The sequence below is a fragment of the Uranotaenia lowii genome, chromosome 1 (genome assembly GCF_029784155.1).
Source record: "Uranotaenia lowii strain MFRU-FL chromosome 1, ASM2978415v1, whole genome shotgun sequence".
NCBI lineage: Eukaryota > Metazoa > Arthropoda > Insecta > Diptera > Culicidae > Uranotaenia > Uranotaenia lowii.
Genome location: NC_073691.1, coordinates 194,423,195 through 194,446,882, shown reverse-complemented (window position 1 = coordinate 194,446,882; position 23,688 = coordinate 194,423,195). Strand labels below are relative to the sequence as shown.

The following is a 23,688-nucleotide window of genomic DNA, read 5'->3' as shown; positions in this document are numbered from 1 at the left end:
TCCTTGCGTCATTGGTTGAAAATTTCACGATGATCGATGCTGTAATTTCTAAGTCTATAGAAATCAGGCTGACAGACAAACGGTTGCACAGTGCAAATTTTCGAGCCTAAAAAGGTACCCAATTCAGGCGAAACAACCAATATTTATGTAAAAAAACACGAGGAATCGAATGGTCTACACGACTTTCTGAAAAAAATTACTCTAAACTAAGGTTGCCAGATTGCCCGGTTTTATCCGGCTTAGCCCAGATATTTAATACTTAATTTGAGATTAGTCCGGCCCGGCCCGGTTGCCCGGATTTCATTGAAAAATGCCTGGATTTAGCCCGGATTTAATCACTTTATTTGGCTAATTAAAAAAAAATAACAACAAACACCTCCAAAACGATTCTTTTTGAACAAGTTTTATAAAAAAATTTCATGAAAGGTTTTTTGGAAGCCTAAAATACGGTTCAAAATCTATCGATAAGTTTTGATGAAAAACAATTTTTTTTTCATTTTTTTCTTAATTTTTGTTGAGGAATTACTAAGTTTTGAGAAAATTTGCCCGGATATTGCCCGGATTTATGGTCGTTAATTTGAAATCGAATGCCCGGATTTTGCCAGGTTTTTTTTAATAAAAATTGCCCGGTTTCTCCGGCCCGGATACGTGCTGGAAAAATTCTGGCAACCTTACTCTAAACGTCTCATTTTTCCCGATTGCCTCTATTTTTGTTGGGTGTAATGGTTTAATTCCGATTTTTTGTTTCATATTGTATGAGTTTATGAATGAATTTAGGGAAAATTGGGGAAAATGAGACTATCTTTGTCAACTCAGTGCTAAGCGATCTTCTTCATTCGATTCAGCAATGAGTTTTCCACCTGATTCTATCTATTCAATTTTCAATGCTTTTTTCGAAGAAATTGCATGAATTTAGGGGAAATCGGGGTGATTGAGGCTCTTCTCGTCGACTTAACGCTAAGCGGTGTACATCATTCGATTCAGCAACGAATTTCACATATGTTTCAATCGTTTTTGTGCATTTTCCGGTGCATTGTCAATTGTTATGATAATTTTTTTCAACATATCGCTCGATTTTAGGGGAAATTAGGTTGATTACGGCTATTCACGGCACCACTCGATTTCATATGTGAAGTGTTCGATTGTTATAGTATTTAGCCGATTCTATTCATCTTAGTGCAAAAAAGGGACACGATTAGCTAGAAGATGAATAAATCTACCAAAAATGATCATTCATGCTGAAAAATCGATGGTTTACACTTTGTTTGACTGCATTTCTATGGCAAATTTCTTAAGTTTAGGGGAAAAGAGGCAAAATGTACCACTTGTCGAAGTAAACACAAAAATTGGAGTACATCTATCGATTCAGCCGACATACTAACATGAATAAGCATGGTTTAAATGACCTTTTTGTTCCAAAGTAGATTGCAACAATCGGAATTAAATCTTTACACCCAAAACAAATAGAGGAAATCGGGCAAAATGAGGCATTCAGAGTCTTTCAATCAGAAAGCGGTGTAGACCATTCGATTCTTCGTGTTTTTTTTTGCCTAAGAAATGATAGCTTCCCAGAATTTAGGACAGTTGAGGCGATCGTCACAGGAATTGGTACCTTTTTTTTTTTTATCAAAAATCCTTACTGTGGGTTGGCGTAAAAAATGAGAAGGATCATTCAAAAAAAAAAGTTTTCTTATTATAACAAAACTTGTTTGTCTATACAAAAAAAGGCAGCAAAGCCATGCTCGAAGCGGTCGTATTTTTTCAGTTCTTTACTTTAGAAAATTTTGAATACAAATTGAATTTTTAGCAAAAATCAGCAAGTGTTTAATATCGAAAATTGAATTTTTGGCAATTGAATCGATAGAATAAGTGTTTTAATTTAAGCTTTTTAGTAGTTGCAGTAAAGCGGTCTAGGACGAACTCCAAAAGACTGAAGACCAGCTTTTCCTATAATCTTAGGACGTTGAAAAAATAATTATAATAATTAAAACAGCGTTATTTGTTAGTATTCATAAATTATGAATAATTAGGCTGGAACAAATATCAATTTCTTCTTTTGTCACACCCCCTGCCTTCGATGTTTCCTAAAAACAGGAGGGAAAATAAACGAAGTTTGAAGTATTTTATATAAATTTTGCAAAAAAAAATCAAATATTCGAAAGATTTAACTTTTTGTATTCTTGATTTTATTGAATTTTTCTCTTAAAAATTACTTGATGTATTGGTTTTGTGCAATGATAGTATGCAATTTTGTTGCATACAAGCTTTGGTGCAATTTATTTGTTTTTTTTGCATTATTTCTTATTATTCCCCCTCGCGATGCTCCATATCCGAGTGACAAAAGCAGGATTTGATTGAAGTTTGTTACGACTTTATTGATAATACTTAATTAAAAAAAAAATTACGATTTTTAGAGGTGTAGACAGCGCAGATATTTGCAGGTTAGAAATATTTCATTCGGAAGTTCGAAAACATTTCAAAACTCGGATTGCATAGAAACTTGTAGTCGAGTTCGATGAAAGTTTCTTGGGAACTTACATGCAATTGCTACAATAAATTGTATATACCCTCCCAGTCTCACATTCAAATTAAACGTTTTCAACAAGAACAAGTCTATGAATGACTTTATTTTATATCAATTGAAAAGTTTTGTTTTATGGGGCTTTATGAGAATTAAGTCTGAACAAAAACATTTAACATCATGTGAGAAGATAGAAAATAGCAGATAATTATTTATTTTCATTGTCTGCATTTCTTTGTTATTATTATTTTACGTTCTAAAGCGTTTATAATACCAGTTATGTTTTTTTTGCAAAAGCAAAAAGATACACATCTATGAAATTATAACTCTATCACAATTACATACAGACATCAATACATAATTATTTATCAAGTTTTACAGTTATTTTTTTTAAATCGACAAGTAATGTAACAAAATACATGCCATTTCGTTTGAATCAAAGACTTATGTCAATTGTTGTAGATTTAAGAATGAATATACAATTTACTAAAACAGAAAGCATAGAGAATAAATGACATTGCCATAACAAGAATAGAACAATTTTGCGTCCTTTCTCTTTCCTGCATTTAAGAATTGATATAATTTCCAAACAGCATAATAAAATAAAAAAATCAATGAATCATCGAATCAATGAATCAGAAAAAAAAACTTTTATTGTCATAGCGTTATCTCTCAAAAAGCATCGATATAATCAAACTATTTCATACATAAACATAATTTGTTTGCATTATTTTATTTTTTTTTAAATTTTGAGAGAGTTGTTGAAATTATTGTTTTTTTTTTTGCACCTAAAAGTCGACCAAATAAAAGCATTCAATAGCAACCAAATCAATCAATTCAACACAATCTCTGTTTGTTTTAACACGTGTTTCACTTGCTTATTCAATCCATAAGTTTATTGTTTTTAGCCTAGAAATAAACCCTTTCTAAATATTTCAAAATGAAGGCAGTTTTTTTTTTATTTATTTAAGCCTCAGTAGTGACACTAAATGTAAAATTAAGATGAGAAATAATATTAGGGAAAAATATTTAAACTAATTTCATTAGGCAATAATAGGATGGTACAAGTCAACTAGTGTGATCAAAACTATCAAGCCTGATAGTTTTGATCACACTAGTCAAAATTGTCTCCCGATCATATCCTTTAACTCAAATCTCCAATCCAAAATTGTTTCGCTAGGATGCAGAGGTGACCTCGGTCCTAAAGCACAAAATTGATCTTTCATCCCTTTCTACCTTTTCCAATCTATCCATTGACAACAAGAACGTGGCCGGCGCCGTTATTGATGTTTAAAGAGATCCTGCCAATCCCAGGCTCCATTTATTTGACCTCTGAATATTTAAAACTGATGGCGTTGGTCAATCACGGAGTAGCAACCATTATTGGCGATGTAGAACTCGTTCTACTGAGCCACGCCTGCGATCATGGAACTTGAAATGTGTTTATTTCCATAACAATGTTTTCCAAACAACGTAAACATTTTATAGAATAACTTAAACTTGCATTGGAAAATTCATACGAAAGAAAACTTTTGACGAAGCATTCTGGATTCAATGATTAAAGGTGGATGAGAGTAGATAATCATGCTAAGCTAAATATAAAACTTTATCATACAACAGAAGCAAAAGTTACGCCAACGTGTGCTCACAACTGAGCAGCATCGGAAACAAAAATACAAAGACAAAATAACTTTTTTTTTGTAGAGAAATGAATCCAACTTAGATGAAATTTCAGGGACTAGATAAGAGAAAATCGATGTTGAAAAACATGCGAAAAAAATTCGCCTTGTCTCCCGGTGAGACTTGAACTCACATCTTGCGCCTCTCCGGGGCCCATGTATTAACATTTTACTACAGGAGATCAACCTGGCGTATGAATATTATACTGGTTGAGTGTCGATGTCTATCGGAATGAAGGGAATAGTTCTCCCATGTGATCATAATCATTTTTCTTGGTCTATTTCTATTCCCATCATTTCATCCTACGGTAGTTGGAATCAAGTTTGGACATTTTTAAGCACGGCAAGATTTGCATTGTCTTCTCATATCCTGCACGGGTTGTCAGTTATGATGAGAAATGATGCGTTTGCCGTATTTGGATATCCGGCCAATTTCGGTGTTTGGCACCGCCTTATTTCTATTTTAAAATTGCGACCCAGAGATGGGTCTTGACTCAGCGAAACTTTTTTTTTTTTCAGTCTGCGATTCTTTTTTTTTTTTTTTTGTAGAGAAATGAATCCAACTGAATCATCATAACTGACAACCCGTGCAGGACATGAGAAGGCAATGCAAATCTTGCCGTGCTTAAAAATGTCCAAACTTGATTCCAACTACCGTAGGATGAAATGATGGGAATAGAAATAGACCAAGAAAAATGATTATGATCACATGGGAGAACTATTCCCTTCATTCCGATAGACATCGACACTCAACCAGTATAATATTCATACGCCAGGTTGTCTCCTGTAATAGAATGTTAAAACATGGGCCCCGGAGAGCAAGATGTGGGTTCAAGTCTCACCGGGAGACAAGGCGAATTTTTTTCGCATGGTTTTCAACATCGATTTTCTCTTATCTAGTCCCTGAAATTTCATCTAAGTTGGATTCATTTCTCTACAAAAAAAAAAATTTTCGCTGACTGAATGTTTGAGTCAAGACCCATCTCTGGGTCGCAATTTAAAAAAAAAAAAGACAAAATAATTTTAAGCGAAAAATACAAAGATGTTTGAATATGCGATTTATATTTTTAGTTTATCTTAATGTTTGTGATTTTTGTGTGCTTGTTTCTCAAGTTGATGGTTTTTGAGTGGCATGTTTTCCTTTAAAAGAATATAACGTTTGCACAGTGTTTTAAGTTTATTAATTGATTTATTGACTTTTTTATTTGATAACAACTATCAGATTCTGAAATTGAGAAAAAAAAAATTAACAAATTTATTTCGATGTTTGCATGCATTTCAAATTTAATTTAAAAAAAAAAACAAACCATAAAACTTCAACCCACTAACCACTTCTATTTCTATTTTTCAAACGTTGAAAAAAAAACAGACAAATCGACGGTCTCGCTCCGACCTTCCTGAAGAAACCATCGATCCAGCAGGAAAACGACGGCAAACGGTTGATCTTCGAGTGCCAGATTCAGGCAGAACCGAAACCACAGATCAGGTGGTCTCACAACAGCAAAGTTATCGACAACACCCCGCGACACAAGGTGAGTCTGGTTACCCTATCTTTTTGGTTTTTGATTTCCGAAAATCGACCATTTTAATTTGACAGAATTTATTGATTTTTTTTGTCTTCCAATTTCTTCCACCAGTTTAAAGTACAAAACGATGGCAAAGTTTACTACGCCAAACTGGAGGTGGATAACGTGTCGTTCGAGGACTCGGGCAAGTACAAGGTGACGGCCAAGAACGAACTGGGCGAATCGAGTGCGACCATCAGCTTGAACTTTGACAGTAAGTTAAACCATTCCATGACAAGCAATAACTCCAGCAAACAAAACCAATTGTTTTTTTTTTATTTTTTTTTATTGAAACGGTGTGACAGTATTTGCTCATTCGTTCATCTTCGTCTATAGGTTCATCCGCCATTCATGGGCCTTTTGGAGCCTAATAGAGAAGTCATTGTTGTACATTTGCCATTCATTCTTTTGTAATGTTTTTTTTTCACTTTTCGGTGCTGATATCACAAACCAATCGCGCTGTGTAGCGTAACTTTCCAAAGATTTCAAATTTGTGATATATATTACAAATTAAATTATAGGTACTCATGGAGCAGTTCTACCAGATATCTGGTCTAAAAACGCAGAAATCATAACATTTTAGAGGTTTAAGTAAGATGTTATGCGTTAACGACTTGAAGAAACATGACTTTTCCACTAGAGATGATTGATTTTGATCCCATTTTACGACAAAGGCTGTTTCAACTTTTACTAAAACACTTTTGACTAATAAGAATTAATTTCTTCTTGGAAATATGAGTAATTGATAAAAAAAATATGTTTCTCTGTAAATAAGTTCAATGCAGTCAAAACATACACGCTCCTTTTTTCATATTCAAAATTAGGTTTCACCCAGGTTCAAAACATATTTCGATTCTATGAACGTAAAGTTCAGTTCCCTTTTTTCTCCTTGCGATGATGGTTCTAAACAGAGTTTGAACTACGAACTCAAAACTTATTCGACCTTAACTTAACTGAATTCGACCTTAGGAACTAAAAAATGGACTCACTTTGTTGGACTGGAAATGCTTAGCGAGTTCACTTCGAACCGGAACAGCAACCAACGAATACGTCGCAAAATTTTTTCGGTGCGGAAACATTACCGGAAGACTGTAAAGGAACGTCATGATGGAATGTACGCCTTTGTCAGCGTAATTGTATCCATCATGGTCCTTTTTTACACGATGGAAATCATGAAATCATAACAGACGGGTGTGTGCTGCCATGAGTGGATTCGTCCCAATCGCCTTGGGCTACGTATGCCAGATGTACCAAGACCAGGCCCAAGACCTGTTTTTAGCTTATTAAGTTAGGTTGACTATTTCTCACTTGATCCTGATCCTTATCAGATCGCACATGATCTGAGAGATCTCGTCGTTTAAAGTTCGCCATGAATGTTCGTCGCGTCACATTTCATTTATAACATTCTCAGGATTCACGGTTAAAAACGCCTCGACATATTTACACATTCCATGTCGTATCGCGAGCTGATAAGCTGAAACCGATGAAGGTACTGCTTAAAGCACCCATGACCCGAAAGCAACTGCGTCTGGTGAAAGTAAACCTCTCCATACTTCCAATTAACCCAGTTTGAAAGCCGCGGGACTAGCCTTTGCCTCCATCTTGCGTTAAGCTATACGCCCTCCTTTAACAGCTATTGCTACGTAACATTTTTTATCCTCCGCCAAAGTGATGTCGATGGAAATCATGTCCGCGATGCCAAAGGCTGCATTTGTTGTGATGATCCTGTTTGAACAGCAAACTCGCATGGCTATCAGCCGATGTGCACTTCTTAATTTCGATCTGTTACGTTCTACCTCTAGGGCAGAGCTCCAGGCCGCTCCTCCGTAACGCAGTTCGCTAGTGCCACGCTCGCAAGGAGACGTCTCTTGTGAAATACTCTTTGAACCAGTTCATATCCATTGTAATCTTAGTTTTGAGATTGCTTTTTGGAAATACTCTTTGAATCAGTTCGGCAGTTTGGTAGAATCCAGGCCAGTGAATCGATGACCTTCGACGGCTGTCGACCAATACCCCGAGGTATTTCAGCAACTTGACTCCTTCCATTTAGGGTATTAAATAAAAAATGAGAATTTTTTCAATCACATTTAAAAAAATTGTTATTTTTTTTTTCATCGATTTCAGTATTTTTTATCAATAATCTAATGTATTTTCTTCAAAAAAATGTAAGTGAATGTTTGAGTAAGGGCCGTGGTCTGATGTTCGACGCAACTTTGTCGCGATGCTCTCACAAGAACGTTGTACGGCACTTACGTCCATTTTCCAGAGACAATTCCGGATTCTTGTAGTCAGTTGCTTCGTGTCCTTGGCCCTCCAATTGTTTTTATACACTAGGGCACTGAGTGAGCCAAAGAAATCCTCTATTGGGCGGCACTGGGGCAAGTTTGTTGGGTTACGATCTTTCGGCACGAACGGTATCTTTTTCTCCTTAAGGTACACCAGCCAGTCAGAACGAATGACTTCCCGCGGTATTTTTTGGTCATCACCCGACACTGTGATTTAACCGTCTCAATCTACTCCTCCGTGTACTCCAGTGACCTCGTCTTCTTCCTGCAGACGATTCCTTCCATCTTGAGGGTACGATGGGAGCGTGGGAGCAGCCATATTTCCGACCGGCATCACGCAGGCTGGTTGCGTCCTTGTTGTCAAACAGCTTCTTTAACGATGTCTTCCTTTGCTTCGTCATTATCGTCACCGGACGACCACTTCCGACCTTCCGGCACCCAAGGTACGATATACCGTACTGACAGGTACATTTTCTTCCTTAAAATGTGCCACCGTGAACTTTTTTCCTTGCTGGAAGTGCGTTTCGTAGAACCGTACAGTGCGTTCGCGGAGCACGTGCTGTTTCGACGCCATCTTTGCTTTGACTAAATTCAAACTAGCAAAACCAAACACGCCTACTGTTTCTAGGTAGCCCAAAGAGCCATTTTCTTGGAGAAAGAAAGTTTAAGCTTTTTATTTGAGCTACTGAAAGGTATTGAACACATTCTCGTTTTTTATTTAACACCCGTTAGATGCCAACCCATTCTACAGACACCGTTGCAAGGTCCTATACCTCCTCTATTGTTTCGCCAGTGATCACTACCACGATATCGTCTACATATCCGACTTTTTGCGCGCCTGCAGGTAGTTTCAGCGTTAACATCTCGTTATACATGTCATTCCAAAGCACAGATCCAAGTATGGAACCCTGTGGAACACCTGCTGTTAGTGCAGTAGATTAAAACCAAGTTTCGGTTTCGTAGGTCAAGGCGCGATTTTCATAAAAGCTTCTTATTATCCTGCAGATGGTATCGGGAACACGCATCCGGTTTCATCATCGATCGTCACATCGGCGCATTGACAAACACCTTTCCTCTTCTGTGTAGATAGAAGATTATCTGAAGATTATCCTCTCTCGTAGTTTACCAAGGGTATCCAATAGACAAATAGATCTGTGCGATGACGGATGCCCTGGAGGTTTTTCCCGCTTTTTGGTAGTAGCACCAGCTTCGCAGTTTTCCAAAGGTTAGGGAAAGATCCCTCGCCAAGACACTTGTTTAACACCACTCTAAAAGTATCTGGAATAGTCTGTACCGCCAAATTCAGCACTGTATTTGGGATTCCGTCTAGACCAGGGACCTTGTTTACTGCAAGTTTCTTAGCGATAACCACAAGTTCCTTGTTCGATACTGGCTCGATATCGTGGACTCCTGCACCGTACGGGGCTAGTGGCGACTGCAGCGGACCATGCTGTGGGAAAAGATGCACCTCTCGATTCTCTGTCGGCATCGTTTCTCGCCCGTTGAGCTCGCCGCCTGGTTTTAAAGCAGCTAGTACGCAGATCGGCAATTTCTGATGTCCACAAGTAAGCCGGACGTCGCCACCACTTGGGTAACGTTTGGTGATCGTTGTGGGTGTATTCTTCACACACTGTCCAGTTATTTCGGTTTTCAGTGATGGGCTCTTCAATGTGCCATCGATCACTGACGTTCTGTCTGGTATTCCATGCTTTCCATAGGTGCTGGTAGCTCCAGGGTTGCACAGCTTAACCTCCAGTCGTACGAATGCCTCTAGTAACCTGTGGCCTCTAGGGTTATTGCACCTTCTACCCCAGTTAACCGTCCAAGTGTTAAAGTCTCCTATCACAACAGGGGCCTTCCCTGTCAATTCTTGACCGAGTTCATCCAAAATTGTATTGAACTCCTCGATCGTCCATCTTGGTGGAGCGTAGCAGCTGCAGAGGAAGGTGCCGTTAATTTTTGCAATTACGAATCCGCCCCTTAAAATCTGTCACCATCCCCTGAATGGGAATACGCCCCGTGACGTAGACAGTAGCTAAGTCGGAGTTATCTGCTGACTAGTAACCATATCCAGACGAGATGGTTCCGACAATAGTAATACGTCGCATTTCATTTCGCCTACCGTTTGCTCTAGCAGAAGCTGTGCCACCTCGCTATGGTTTAGATTTAGCTACTGATCCGTTGCTCATGTCAGGTATGCTGAAGAGTGCTTTTTCGAGCTCCTCTGCAGTGATAAACTCTTTCAAGTCCTCGCATTCAATAGATGCGACCTGCGATAGCGCTCGGACAACCGCTTCATCGCCTAGGGTGCTTTCAACACCCTAGGCTCCTTGAAGTTAACGCTCTTTACCGCCAGGACATTTCTAGCTCGAAGAGCAGTACAGCTGTTTAAGTGCCTACGTCTTGTTTTGGTGACGCTCTCGCCAAGAGCAGATAATTTTGGCTCTGCACGTAGCTTCCGGAACAACTCCGCATATGTGGTGCCTTTTTTCGCTTCCACGATAAGGGCATCACCTCTGGACATCACCCGTTGAGCTTTGGAGGGAGTTTTTTTTTTAGTTGGTAACCACAGGTGGTAAATCCCGGTTTACGGATTGTATTCCAAGGCACGGCGAGCCACCGCGTCCCCCCAGTTTGCTACTCTGGGTCCATGGGTACAATGGGAAGACTCATGATATACTCCGTGTATACCCCCTACTCCCTAAACTCCACCTGGGGCCGCAGACTTGGTTCCCACTTCGAACTGTTTAGTACACTATGCTTCAATAGTGGGAGGTCTATTTGCGCAAATGCGCTCCAAGGCAATATTCATTAACGAGACCACTTTCAGCAAAGCCTCTCATCCTTACGACTCGACGCCTGAACTCTCCTCTAACGACTTGAGAACCGACATCTCCTCGCAATGACTCGAGATTCCCACACAAACCTCTCCTCTTCGCGACTTGAGGCCTGATCTCTCCTCTAACGACTCGAGATCCGACCCCTCCTCGCATCGACTCCAGGTTTACCTCTCCTCTGCACGATTTAAGGCCCCTCTCCACCTGAAGGTTTGAGGCCTGACCTCTACTCTAGCGACTCGAGGCCTGACCTCTTATCTTCAGGGTTCGAGGTTTGCCACCTTGCCCGTCGAGTGCCTGATCGAGAGCAGCTTATCCTAGACTCGCGCCTGTCACGGCACACGCGCGGGACTTAACGCAACGACTCGGATGATTCCCGACGAAGACGTCATCCTACTCCGACTCGAATGGCTCACCCGGTGTCGAGAACCACTCTACCCGTGGGTATTCCCCGAACGTGGAATAACCCTTTCCAAACGATTTCCACTGCGAAGAAGGTCAAGTCTTATCCCCGCAGCTTCTGTCGTTGAGAACCACCCTACTCGGATACTCTCCGAAGGTGGAGCATCCTACGCACGAACGCGGCGCACCCACGGCATCCGCTACGCAGAAGGTATTGTCTTATCTTTGTAGCTTCAAACCGTGGGGTCGGACGCACTCTACTCGACAGCCCCCCGTCGATGGGGTCAGTCTACTCCGACCGTTGTCCGGTCTTCTTTATCCCCCTTGGCTGGCAACCCTAGGATTTTTGGCCCGCGGATTTTCCTGCCCGTTGTGAGCCAGATCAAGAGCAGCTTGTCCTAGACTTGCACCTGTCACGGCACACGTACGGGACTTGGAACGCTACGACTCGGATGTTTCCCGACGGTGACGACATCCTACACCGACTCAAGAGGCTCGCCGGGCAACGAGAGCCTCTCTACCCGTGGGTATCCCCCGACAGTGGTTAACCCTTCTTCCCTTAAGATCCGCTACGAGGAAGGTAAAGTCTTATCCCCGCAGTTTCCCTCTTGAGAAGCGGCACTACTCGGATACCCCCCGACATTGGGGTTCTGCTCGGCTTGGACTCCTTTGAAGGTCCTTGAGAAGCAACCAATGTTGCTTCCTCTAGGCCCTTCTCTGCAGCCTCGGCTTTCCGCACCTGCTCCGTTCGTTCCTTGACGGCACCCTGCAGAAGCATCACCAGTTTCGGCACCCAGGTCTTGATGTGCCTATGCACGTTGTTGGTACTTCGCACAAACTCCTGCATCTGGTCAACCATCCCGGCTGCCTCAAAAAGACCACATTTTTGGTGCACCTCTTCCTGCGACTAGAACCTGCTCCTCTTGCTGGGATCTACTGAGGTTTTCAGGGGATTCCCGCTTCCTTTGGAAACCTCCTTGCCAATCTCATTTCCTAGCTCTTTTACTACTTTGCTCAGTGGTGAAGACCTAAGGAGTCCTCTCTTAGCAAAGACCTCTGAGCTCACGTCAGTTGCCTCGAAGTTCCTTCTGTGTTTTGGGTTGTTGTTTATATTCATGTTTAGATCCACGAGTAGCTAGGGAAATATAAGGTCCACTACGCCAGTGCCCTGCATTAGATGAGCAAGGACTTCATTACTGTGGGGTGCGTCCTGGTACCCCACAGGCTACCGTTAAATAGTGACTGACACATTTTCGACCCGCCAGCCTTCCACCTCATCAGCAGGGTCTTTCGTATGGAGACGTTTCCGCGCCCCCATGAGCGGCACACTTTGGGTTACCCTGGGGTCGTTGTATTCAATAAGTTCCATTAGAAAAGACCAAGTTCGATGCGTAGATCTTCATCCATAGAAGGGTTCCTTCAGTCCCGTTTGCATAAATTGTCCATATCAATTGTAATCTTAGTTTTGAGATTGCCCAGTCGAACTCAAAGTTGAGAGCTGCCAAGTGCTGTTTTGAACCAAAACAACTCAATTTTGAGTTTGAAAAAAGAAACGTGTAAAAAATATTAAAACCTGATACTGTCGGGAATAAAGTGAGAATAAAGATATGATAGAATAAATAAAAAAACTAACTGGAAAAATTGCTTCACTTGTTCAAGCGAAAGCAATTTCCTTTTCGAGTACAAGGAAACTTTTGGTTTTTAGAGATAAAAACTGTGTAGAGTTTTGGAAGAAGAGAGTTTATCGGGAGCAAGAATGAAAATACCAATCAGTATATTAATTTCCAGAGTGATGGATCGCGTTTTGCAATTGTGCGAAAAAGCGTAATTTTGGGTAGAAGAAAATAGCTGAATTTGTGAAAAATAGAAACAAGGTTGGTCGGTCTCAACAAACATCAGTCGGAAAGTCGTATTTGCTCAAGTCGAAAACGGACAAATATTGAAGTCTTTTAGTTTATTGATTTCTGGTAGAACTGTTTAAAAGTTGCATTTAATTAAAGATTCACGAAATTTTATCACTGAAATTCAATCATTTAAAAAATCATTCTTCCCCGTGAGCAATCATCAACCATAGTTGCACCACCATTTTTCTCATATGCAGCCGATTATTCGCTCACGAGCATTGTAAATTTAATCATAACATATCATCCCGTGCCAGCTCTCATCGTTCTCATGTTGTATTGCCATTTGTTGCGTGTTGCGTTGTTTCACATTTGTTTGCTTGTTTCGACTATTTGTTCAACGCGCTATTCTATCGATAAACAATTGCTATCGTAACAACAATATATCGGCCCGATGATTGTTGAACAAGAAACAAATGGAAAGTCGCTTTCAATGAGTAATCTAAAATAGCACTGAGTAGAAGACAGAAAGAGAGAAAATATTCAGCAGGTGTATCGAAACCTTCTGGTTTCCCAACCATGATCTTTGAATTGAAAATAAACAATACGTCGCCCACACTGAAAAAAACGTACAGTGCAAAACTGTCAAGGCTGATGTCTAGAAAAAGCGCTCTTTTGAATTTGCATAGAAAAATAAATGTATTGCGAGAGATGCTGAACGATCTTCTCGGTGATTCCCTAAAACACAAAACAAGAAAATGTTTTCTCCAGAGACGATCGCTCGACAGCACCAAAGACCAAAACCGTTTTTTTTTTTCTAAACCAAACCTTCATTTGTTTTCCCCCCATTTGTTCTTCTCCCATTTCCGCTTTCTGTCTCCCCATCTAGGTGAGGAAGTTCCGGTGCCAGCCGATGGTTTCAAACCAGCCTTCACTGAACGACCTGTCACACGGCAATCGGATGATGGCAAGAATATTATATTTGAGTGTAGATGTATCGGTGATCCGAAGCCAACATACACATGGCAAGTGTCCTTTCTTTTTCTTTAGGTTAAATTTTAGAAAATTAGTTAGCGGAATCCCGCTTCCGGGATATTTGAAGAGAAGAGAAGGGAAGAAGCACTAATTCCAAAACTGTATCCATATTTCTCGCGATCGCGCAACCCCCTATTAGGTGTCACGAAAAGAATGAAATCCAGATGGCTGGTAGGTTTAGCAGTGAGGTCGAGGAAGATCAGAACCATTGCTATCTGATACGGTTCACGATCAAGGACGTGAAGCAGCTGGACCGGGGCGTCTATAGCGTGCTGGCCAAGAACAAGCACGGCGATTCGTCAGCAGTTATCAATCTGAACTTCGATTCCAGTGCTAAGCTAGTGTAAGTTTTGACGACAAATAATAAGCAAAGGGTTAGCTAAGGGAACTGAAACAGTAGGGCTTTCAGGGTAGGTGATCACTTTTCTGACTGAAGGACCTAGTTGACCATCACGGGACACATTTGTTTGATGTAGAACTCCGTCTCCGTCAATTCTCGTACGACTTATAAGGTCATGAAACTGTGTCACTTTTAGTTATGATAATTTAAAGTCATCAATTGATAACAGCAAGTTTGCAAATACTTGGTTGGCTTTTGATCCTAATCCATATTCAAATTCGGTTCCAGATATTAAAACCTATTCTGATCCGGAGTCTGATCTATATCTGTAACCTTATTTTTATCGAGAACTGATCTTATTTCTAATCCAGATACGAAATCTGATCCGAGAATCAAACTCGAGTCTTCCGAATCTATTTTCCGTCATCTTACAAAAAAAATTTCCCTAATCGAGGATAGCCTTGCGTCAATTTTTTGGTTTTTAAAAACATCTTTTTGCAATTTCACTTTAAAATATCAGTTTTTCAAAACTAACTTTGCTTGTAAAAAGGCCTACTTTTTACCGAAAAAAAACAGTGTCCAAAATTGATACTTAACTCAAAATCTACGGATTTTCAGTATTTCCTACGGATTTTCTACAGATTATCGACAAAATTATAGGGATTCTGCGGATAAACAAAAATTCTACCTGACGACCAAAAAAATTGGTTCTTTCGCCAAAATCAGTAAATTTTTTTAAACCTACGGATTTGAGCGGTTTGAAATTTGGCAACGCTGGCTAAAACCGTTACCTGTAGGTATCATACCTTGATTTTCACGAAGTTATTTCTCGGCATTGTACGCAAATCGTTGCAAAATTCGTTTTTTTACGCACTCGACGTAACTATCGAAGTTAATGAACGACTCGTGCTAAAAATCCATATTTTGCAACTTGTTGTATAACACGTTGAAAAAAAAACGATCGAATTGCCCCTATTTTCATAACAGTCCCATATGGAAAAACGAGTTTTGGAATATATTTTTAAATTGTGACCACAACTTTTAGCATGACCGAAAATCTTTTGATGGAATATGTTCTAGGTTGTCATAATATATCGTAAGACCTGAAGTTTTCAAAATGTGGCCTATGGGAAGGTCGGGAGCATAATTTTTATTTGTTATGGGACCGTATGCGAGCATATCTGAGTCCTTTTTCAAATCTACTTGCATAACAGTCCCATACAATACATATGTTTTGCTCACCAATTTACTTTCTAAGACTTAAATTTTATCATTTTTAACTTCTTATTGCAGTAATTAAAAGTAGAAACAAACTTTTGGAAAAAAAATCGTGAATTCGACATCTTAAGTGGAATCTAATCATGATTTTTAGTTGTATCTTATAGTCTTTCTCTCAGGAAGACATTCCTTCCTTATTTAGCCTGCCTTCGGAAACTAGTGGACGCGAATCCATACAGAGTTCTTCCGGACAATGTTCTCTGGGGTATTTTTCATCGCAAATAATAATTTCTCACAAAATCGGGCCTTTTTGCTGTCCGACGCCATCTTGAAATCTAGTATGGCGGCTGGCTTCTGCTCAACTTTAAAAGGCTGGTAATGACTGAAAGGCACATAAAACCTCCACAGTATGCCGTCTTCAAATCCAAGATGGCGGCCTTCACTGAACTTCGAAATGCTGTAAATAACTAAAAATAGCATGAATTCCCTATAATATGGGTATCGAATAAAAAGGCTAAAAATGTAGATAAAAAATTATGCATGACAAAAAATTTCACAAAAAATGTGAAAAATTTGAAAAAACCACCGAAAAAATATACCAATGCAATTAAATGACCGAAACTTTATAATCAAACGTCGATAAAAATCTTGCAGAATAATGACAAAAATATGAAAAATGACAGAGCTTACAAATATTACAAAAAATATGAAAAAATGACAGAAATTTCACAATAATGACAAAACTATGACAAATGTGAAAAAAATATGACAAATATCACAAAATTTGACAATAAAATGACAAAAACTTGACCAAACTAAAATTACGACAAAAATTTGACAAAAAAAAAAATTCGAAATATGTCATTATAATAACAAATAATTACAATAAAATCTGGAAAATTTCTCTTATATTGAAAAAACTATGACAAAGGTTGTACAAGTATGGCCTAAATAGTTTGACAAAAAATTACAAAATTATGACAAGAAAATGCTAGAAAATGAGTTCTGGCATAACTATAAAGAGCGGGATAAATAAAACAAAATTCTGACAAAAGAATATATCAGAAAAAAAGAATGACAAAATGATGACCAATACGACAGTAAAATAAGAAAAATTAAAAAAAAATGTGACAAAAATACGAAAAATATAATAAAATATATTTTATAACAATATAACAAACGTGATAAAAATAAGACGAAAAGTAGCTCAGTTGGCAGGTTAGTTGCCTCCTGAACCGAATCGAACACAATTGTACCGGATAAGATTTTTTTTTCGCAAAAACACAGATTTTTTCGGCTACCTTGCCCTATACCCGTATTGTGGGTGTTTCGTGCGATTTTCAGTCATTTATAGCATTTTGAAGTCAGGCGAAAGCTGCCATCTTGGATTCCAAAATGGCGTCAAAACTCTTTTTTCCGACGTCCTTATTGCCATTAGATTGCTCTTCATAATCCCTACGGTCTTGTTTCTATGGTCCTGGAATTCGCAAAGTCTTTTTAACGCGGTTTTCTTGGAATTTACGCATGATTTTTGCGCGGTATGATTAAAATTTTTTTATGTGTTTCATTAAAAAATTTTTTTTGGTTTTTGCCAAATTTGCCCTTTTTGGGTTGAAAATTTCGGAATCAAGTGTCTGAATTTTGCCAGGTTTTAGATAGAATTTTATGGATTTGCCCAGCCTGGAAATGTGCGGAAAAAATCCTGGCAACCTAAGTTTTTTATATGTAAGGTTTTGAGTACTGCATAAAAATGAGTTATTCATTTTGAAAGAAAAAAAAAACTATAAAAATATCTCATCTTGATATATGTCCTTTTGTTTTTCTTCCTGATTGGGCTTTTCCAATAGGACAGTTATTATCTAGGAAATTTTCTACTATCTATTAGAAATATAAGTCAGTATTATGAACATTCATAGACGGAAAAAATAGACATATTTTTTAGAAGATTTGCAGCAATCATTTGAAAAAGCCGTTGAAAAAAATTGAATTGACTAAGGTTTTTTTTATAGAAAGTTGTTTTGATTTGTATCAGAAAACATTATGGGTTCCTTATGAAAGTATTGGCAAAAACACCAATGCAATCCTAACTGATATTACTGAAACTGTACCTCGACTTAAGCGGGCCATACACTACCCCAAATTTGCACAACTGCAATGGAATTCGATGGAATACTGTCATTGCAAATATGATTAACATCACGCATGGCGCGTATTTGCGTAAATTGCGTAAAGACCGCCATATTGTTCTACGACGACTGTTTGATTCTATGCGCGCCCAATCACGATACAAACATATTTCGCGCAAACACAAACACAAAAAAACACCTGTGGCTCTGAGGCTGAGTAAATGGCCTAAATTTTGTACAAAAAGCACCATACACCATGCCACCGAAGGTTGTTTGTACAAAAAATTTCGATCCCGACCGATTTTACTCACACTCGATGATTTTTTGGGCATCTTCCCGATGCGGAATGGTGTGTTTGAACAAAATTCACACAAGATAAAAACATATTTCTCGCAAACGATTGCTAGCGAAAACAGCAACTAAAACAATCACATAAACCACCTCTACCTCGACTGAGGCTGAGTAAATGGCCTGAAATTTGTACAAACACCATGTCACAAATGGTGATTGCTTAAGAAATTTGGATTCGAATTGGTTTCACGCAACCCGGTTGCGCACTCAAAATGCCACCACATTTGCGCAACTGTGGAGTAGTCTATGGCCAGCTTAACCCTAATCCGGTCTTGCGTGTCAAATAAAAATATTGGAAGTTTGGCTGCTTGTAACTTTATTCGGGTGCCTCCAAATAATACAATTTCTTCGAGGACTCTCAATGAATTCTTGGAATCTTCAATTTTGCATTATGACTTTTTTTTGGACGCAACCTGAAAGCCCAAGAAAAAAAAAATGCCTAATTAGACCTTGAGTGTCAATTTGACACTCCTCGCTTAAAATTGCTATATCTGTCTGATTTCTCACCAGATTTTTATAAATTTTATAGTTTTGGAAACCTCGTAATGTAACTCAAATATATTTTAAACAAAATTCACCTATAGCACTTCAGTTTTTTGACTGTAGATCAGCTACGGAATGCTAAAACAAAATTTCACTTAGTGAACAAGAAATCTGAAGACAGAAGTTTTTGTAAATTATCGCAGCGTTTATATAATTAAACCACTAAAATCGGTATGAAATTACCTCTTTGGCGAATATAAATTTATTGCGAAAAACTTGCGTTAATATACGCCAAATCCAGTGCAAGGTTATATTTAAGTGCAAAAAAAATTTGCAAAAATGGCAAATTGACAGAAAGTTTTAAAAAACCAGCTTCCTTTGAAAATTCGTCAACAATCCTGTGTTTCATATTATGACAATCTGAAAATGCAAAAATGTGTCTAATTACGTCAATTTCTCAATCCTTTTTAGAAAATTTATCTGGTGTGATATAATTGATTGAAAAATACGGCTCTCTTATACCCTAAGTAAAATTGTTTTTCGAGCATTCCGTAGCTGATCTACAGTCTTTTTTCCGCAGCATGTATTATCGGAATTTTTTCTTAGATTTTGAATAACGGAAAACTTAAGTGTTGTGAGTGAATAATGTCTGAATTACATATTTGGTAACATAACGTGGCAGGCCCGTGTGACAGACCCGTCCATGGGGAGGTTTTCAAAATTCAAATTTAGCTAGAAATAAACCAATACCAAAAATGTACAATAAATTAGAAAATTGGTTTCTTAAACTAATTTCCTTCTTGTGACCATGACACAGACTTGGATGTAGAATAAATTTTACTGTAACGATTCATAATTAATCAGGATAAAATATTCAAATCAAACCTTTTTTTCCGGTAGTCATTAACAAATTGTTCAAACAGGGAAGATAAGGGTAAAATGAGCACCCGGAGCATATTAAGCACTGCCCTACTCCACGAAAGTGCAAATTTTTTCAAAAAAAATTTCATTAGGAACAGATTTGTATTTCCTATAGTATTAATTTTTCAGCAAAACGGCAGAAAATGCTCATCGTGTCCCAATTAATGGTGGTTATACTTCCCCAGTGGGGGCTCTCGTTATGCACCTACAGTGTCTGATTTTCAGCTTTTGGCAAAATTTTTTAAATGCATTTTTAAACCCTTTAATTTACTTTTCCAAGTTTTAGCCCATTAGGAAATAGACTACTTTAGTGTCTAAACACGAAACAATCAAGTAAAGCTTAGTTCTTTTAGAAATGGGACACTTTCATTTGCTAATAGCTCGTTAACTAGTTATTGGATATTGAAAATTTTGACAGCATTTTGTTGTCTGTAAAAAGTACTATTCGACCTATTTTTTCAAAATTTAAAATTCACGCATTTTTGAGATATGTACGATGCAAGAGAAAAAGAAAAAAATAATTTTGCACAGTTTCCTTGAAAATACGTCATTATCAAATTGATAGCTGACAAAACCGTTGATTATTCAAAGAATTACTGAGTTTTTGTGGTGGATAAGTATGCAAACACTGTCAATAATGTCCACAAAGTTCAAATCAAGCATTGGAGAGAAGCACATGATCGGCAACAATGGTTAAGGATCATCAAGGAAGTCAAGTCTCATACCAGCATTTTTAATTTTCAATAACCGAAAAACTAAGGGTAAATCGCTGAAACGTCCAAAACAGTTTTCTCCGATAAGCTGAAAGTGTTGCCTAGTGATGACTCATTGAAATCCAACCTCAAACAACCATTTTTTGATAGTTCCAAAGCTCTTAAGTTGTAAAACCGGTACCGAAAAAAACGTTCTAAAATGTGGTCAAAAATAATCAAATTTGTTCATTTTGAAACAACTGTATCCACTAAAATGCTTCCAGTTTCCAGTTTCCAGAGAAGTATTGGACCAAAAAGTATCAGAAATTGAAGAAGGAGGGTGAAGCCACCTAAAATATAGATTTTACGAAGTATAATTTGGAGAAACTGATCAATACCATGACTGAAAAAAGTGTGCGCCGGCCAATGGGAGATACCAAGAATAAAGTAGAAATTTCTTTAACAAAAAACGGTAAATATTTTTTTTCAAATTTTTTCATGAAAGATCATAACATTACCTTCTTTTTCTTCATAGAAAGTATTTCTTTAAAACGAATGGTTTTTTAGATACAGGCATTCGTAACTGTCCCATTTCTAAAAGAACTAAGCTTTAACTAACAAATTATAGCTGTTTTCTACGGATAAATAAGCGTCCTTCATAAGTTGACCATTATGCCCTTATCTCCCCTAGATGTTCCTTATTCTGAATTAGACATTTGCTTGAAAATTAATTTTAAGCAGTCTTGTATACAAATATGAATTAAAATTTCAATAAAACAAGAATTTTGATCTTCGGACATAAAAATCAGTGCAAAAATAGATAATATTAAAAATGAAACCAGATTTAAAAAGAAATCAAATAAAACTTCCAGAATAAATTTCAAATCATGTCAGAAATAAAACATGAATTTGAAAAAAAACATTTATTCACGATTGGAAATTAAAATCCTCGATCAGGAAAAAATACCCGTTTTGAATTTAAGAGAATTTATTCAAAACACATAGGTATCTAGTAGCAAATTCAATTTTTTTTTAATAAAACGATGAAAATATTAAATTTTGTTTTAAGAGTGCCAGTGCTCAAATCTCTGGCTTTGACCATTTTTTATGTTTGATTCTTAATGTCATTGCAGTTCACAATATTGACTTAAAATATTTATAATGAAACATGTTCAATTCACCATTAAAAACTTATATGCACTGACCAAGTCTAGGTTGGGAATCGATTTCTTGAACAATCATTAAAACCCTGATAAAAACAAAAAATATTTCTTTTCTAACTTTTCATAGATTGGAAGAAAAACCCAGAACGATGAAAAAATATTAGAATAGTAAAAATAAAAGAAAAAAATATGATCTGAATATTTTGTCGCCGTCAATTTCAATAATAGGTCAAGGACAAATCATACAAACAATGATTTTCTTTTTTTTTTTAATTTAGTCGGAATGGTTTCTAAAAATATTGTGTTTTCAGAACACAAAAATTCAGAATTGAAAAACATAGACAAACCCTTGGTTATTAAATGCAATAGCATTTTATGTGCTTTTGTTTCAATGATTGTGATTTGGAAGATTTTATCTTCCTGAACTCGAGGCTTTTGTCAGATTTTGTTTTTCATATATAGTTTTGGTGATATGTATTTATTAGTTTTAAAACTTAATCAGATCTGAACGAAATAAAACATTGATAACTGATAAACCAACAAGACAACATTAAAGACAAAAACTGACTTTGAATTCGTTTGTTTTCATTCATTCAATCGAACAATAATATATTGCCAAACTTCAGAGGAAAAATGTATTGAAAAAGTGGAATTCTACAATTTTTAGAAAATGGAAATGGTATCATTACAAGTATTTCTGAAATTACTGAACTTCTCAAGTTTCATTATATATATCGAATTTTTTGAAAGCTGAAAATCGATTTGACTTCTGCTTTAATTATATCTAGAATTCAATTCGGTTTATAATTACATTAAAAAATCGTTAATACTCTCATATTTTTCAGAGTAGAAGAATACATCATTTCTTTTTTCGCAGAAGTCAAAATTTCTAGCGTATCGTTTTTTGTATCGTTATACAGTTTTGTCAGAAAAGTGCCGAAGTTTTTTTTTAAATGATGTGTACCAAATTTTTAAAGTAATTTAAAAGGCAAAAGCTGATTTGTGATTTGGATTTAGGGTACTAAAATTAATAAAAAAAATTAGCTGTTGAATTCTGTGCACCTCGGAAAAATGTTATTTTTGTGGCCTTGTGTAATCAAAATCCTTTTGAATGTGGAATTGAACATTTAGAAGGACAAGAAACACCAAACAAAAATAATTTTTGAAGAATATTTCATCAGCATGAAATTTGTAATGACATAAAAGACTTTTTTTTATTATCAAAGTGATTATCAATAAACTAATGGATGCTAGGTTTAACTTTTTTTTTGCTAAATCTGTTGGTTGACTATCGGATTTTTTTTTTAAATTGTTCAGTAATTACAGTTTTAAAAAAAAACCTATTCCAAAGAGGAGGAAGTGTTTTTGAGTGACAAGATTTGAGTTGCAATACGAAGGGTTTATGGAATTGCAATTCGAAATTAACAATTAAAAATAAGTTTCAATTTGTGAGCGCATATAGTATCGACTGTCGTTAATTGAAAAATCTTAGTCTAAGAGTGATACAGGAATAAATTCCACCGGACGCGAGCCAATGTCCTGACGTGTTTGTTAACAGTTATTTTTAAATACCTTCTGGGATAAAGTTATTTCCCGTAACTACGGCGAATTCAAAAACAAACTACTAAGGGGGGGGGAGGTGGGTTAAACTCCCTTTGGTCGCCTTGTTATGAAGTTTCCTAAACTTTAAATTTTGTAAAAATCGGTTGGAAAACAAGAAAGATATGATGGTTTTAGTCAGGAGTGTCAAATTGACACTCCAGATACTGTAACGGGTAAATTTTTTTTTGGGACGTATGAGGGTGAAAGCTTCGATGCTGTGTGTTTGGACCTGTGATCAACTAGCTAGATACTTACGAAAAATCGATTTTTCTGGTTCATGCTTATACATTGTTTAGACACCGAAAAACAGTAGGTATTAGAGGGCCCTAAATGACCCGACATTTGAAAAAGTTACGCGTTGCAGGTTTAAATTGATCCTTCCTAGGCCTAGTAGAAGGTCTCATGCCAAATTGGGGCCAGATCGGATCACGGGAAAGGGTCGCTCAACGAGCCTAAAGTTTGTATGGGATTTTGAGACATTTTGTTTGGTAGGAACATGAAAATCCAGTTTTTTCATGAATAACTTTGGCTTTCTTCGACCGATTTCTTTTGAAAACGGGTTTTCTCAAAGCCTAAATTAAGACGAATATTTCATCTCAAGACTGCATTTCGATTCAGGTTAAGATA

General features: G+C 37.3%; 1 protein-coding gene across 1 annotated transcript in view; it reads left to right on the top strand.

The window, feature by feature from the left end:
* Nucleotides 1-23,688, top strand: part of LOC129738262 (twitchin-like) — a gene marked incomplete at its 3' end in the record, with an annotated part of 79,843 nt that overhangs the window by 39,894 nt on the left and 16,261 nt on the right. The window contains exons 4-7 of the mRNA XM_055729445.1: nucleotides 5,570-5,732; nucleotides 5,838-5,979; nucleotides 14,020-14,155; nucleotides 14,305-14,508. Coding sequence (XP_055585420.1) covers nucleotides 5,570-5,732; nucleotides 5,838-5,979; nucleotides 14,020-14,155; nucleotides 14,305-14,508 — 645 coding nt within the window. The remainder of the gene's footprint in view (nucleotides 1-5,569; nucleotides 5,733-5,837; nucleotides 5,980-14,019; nucleotides 14,156-14,304; nucleotides 14,509-23,688) is intronic.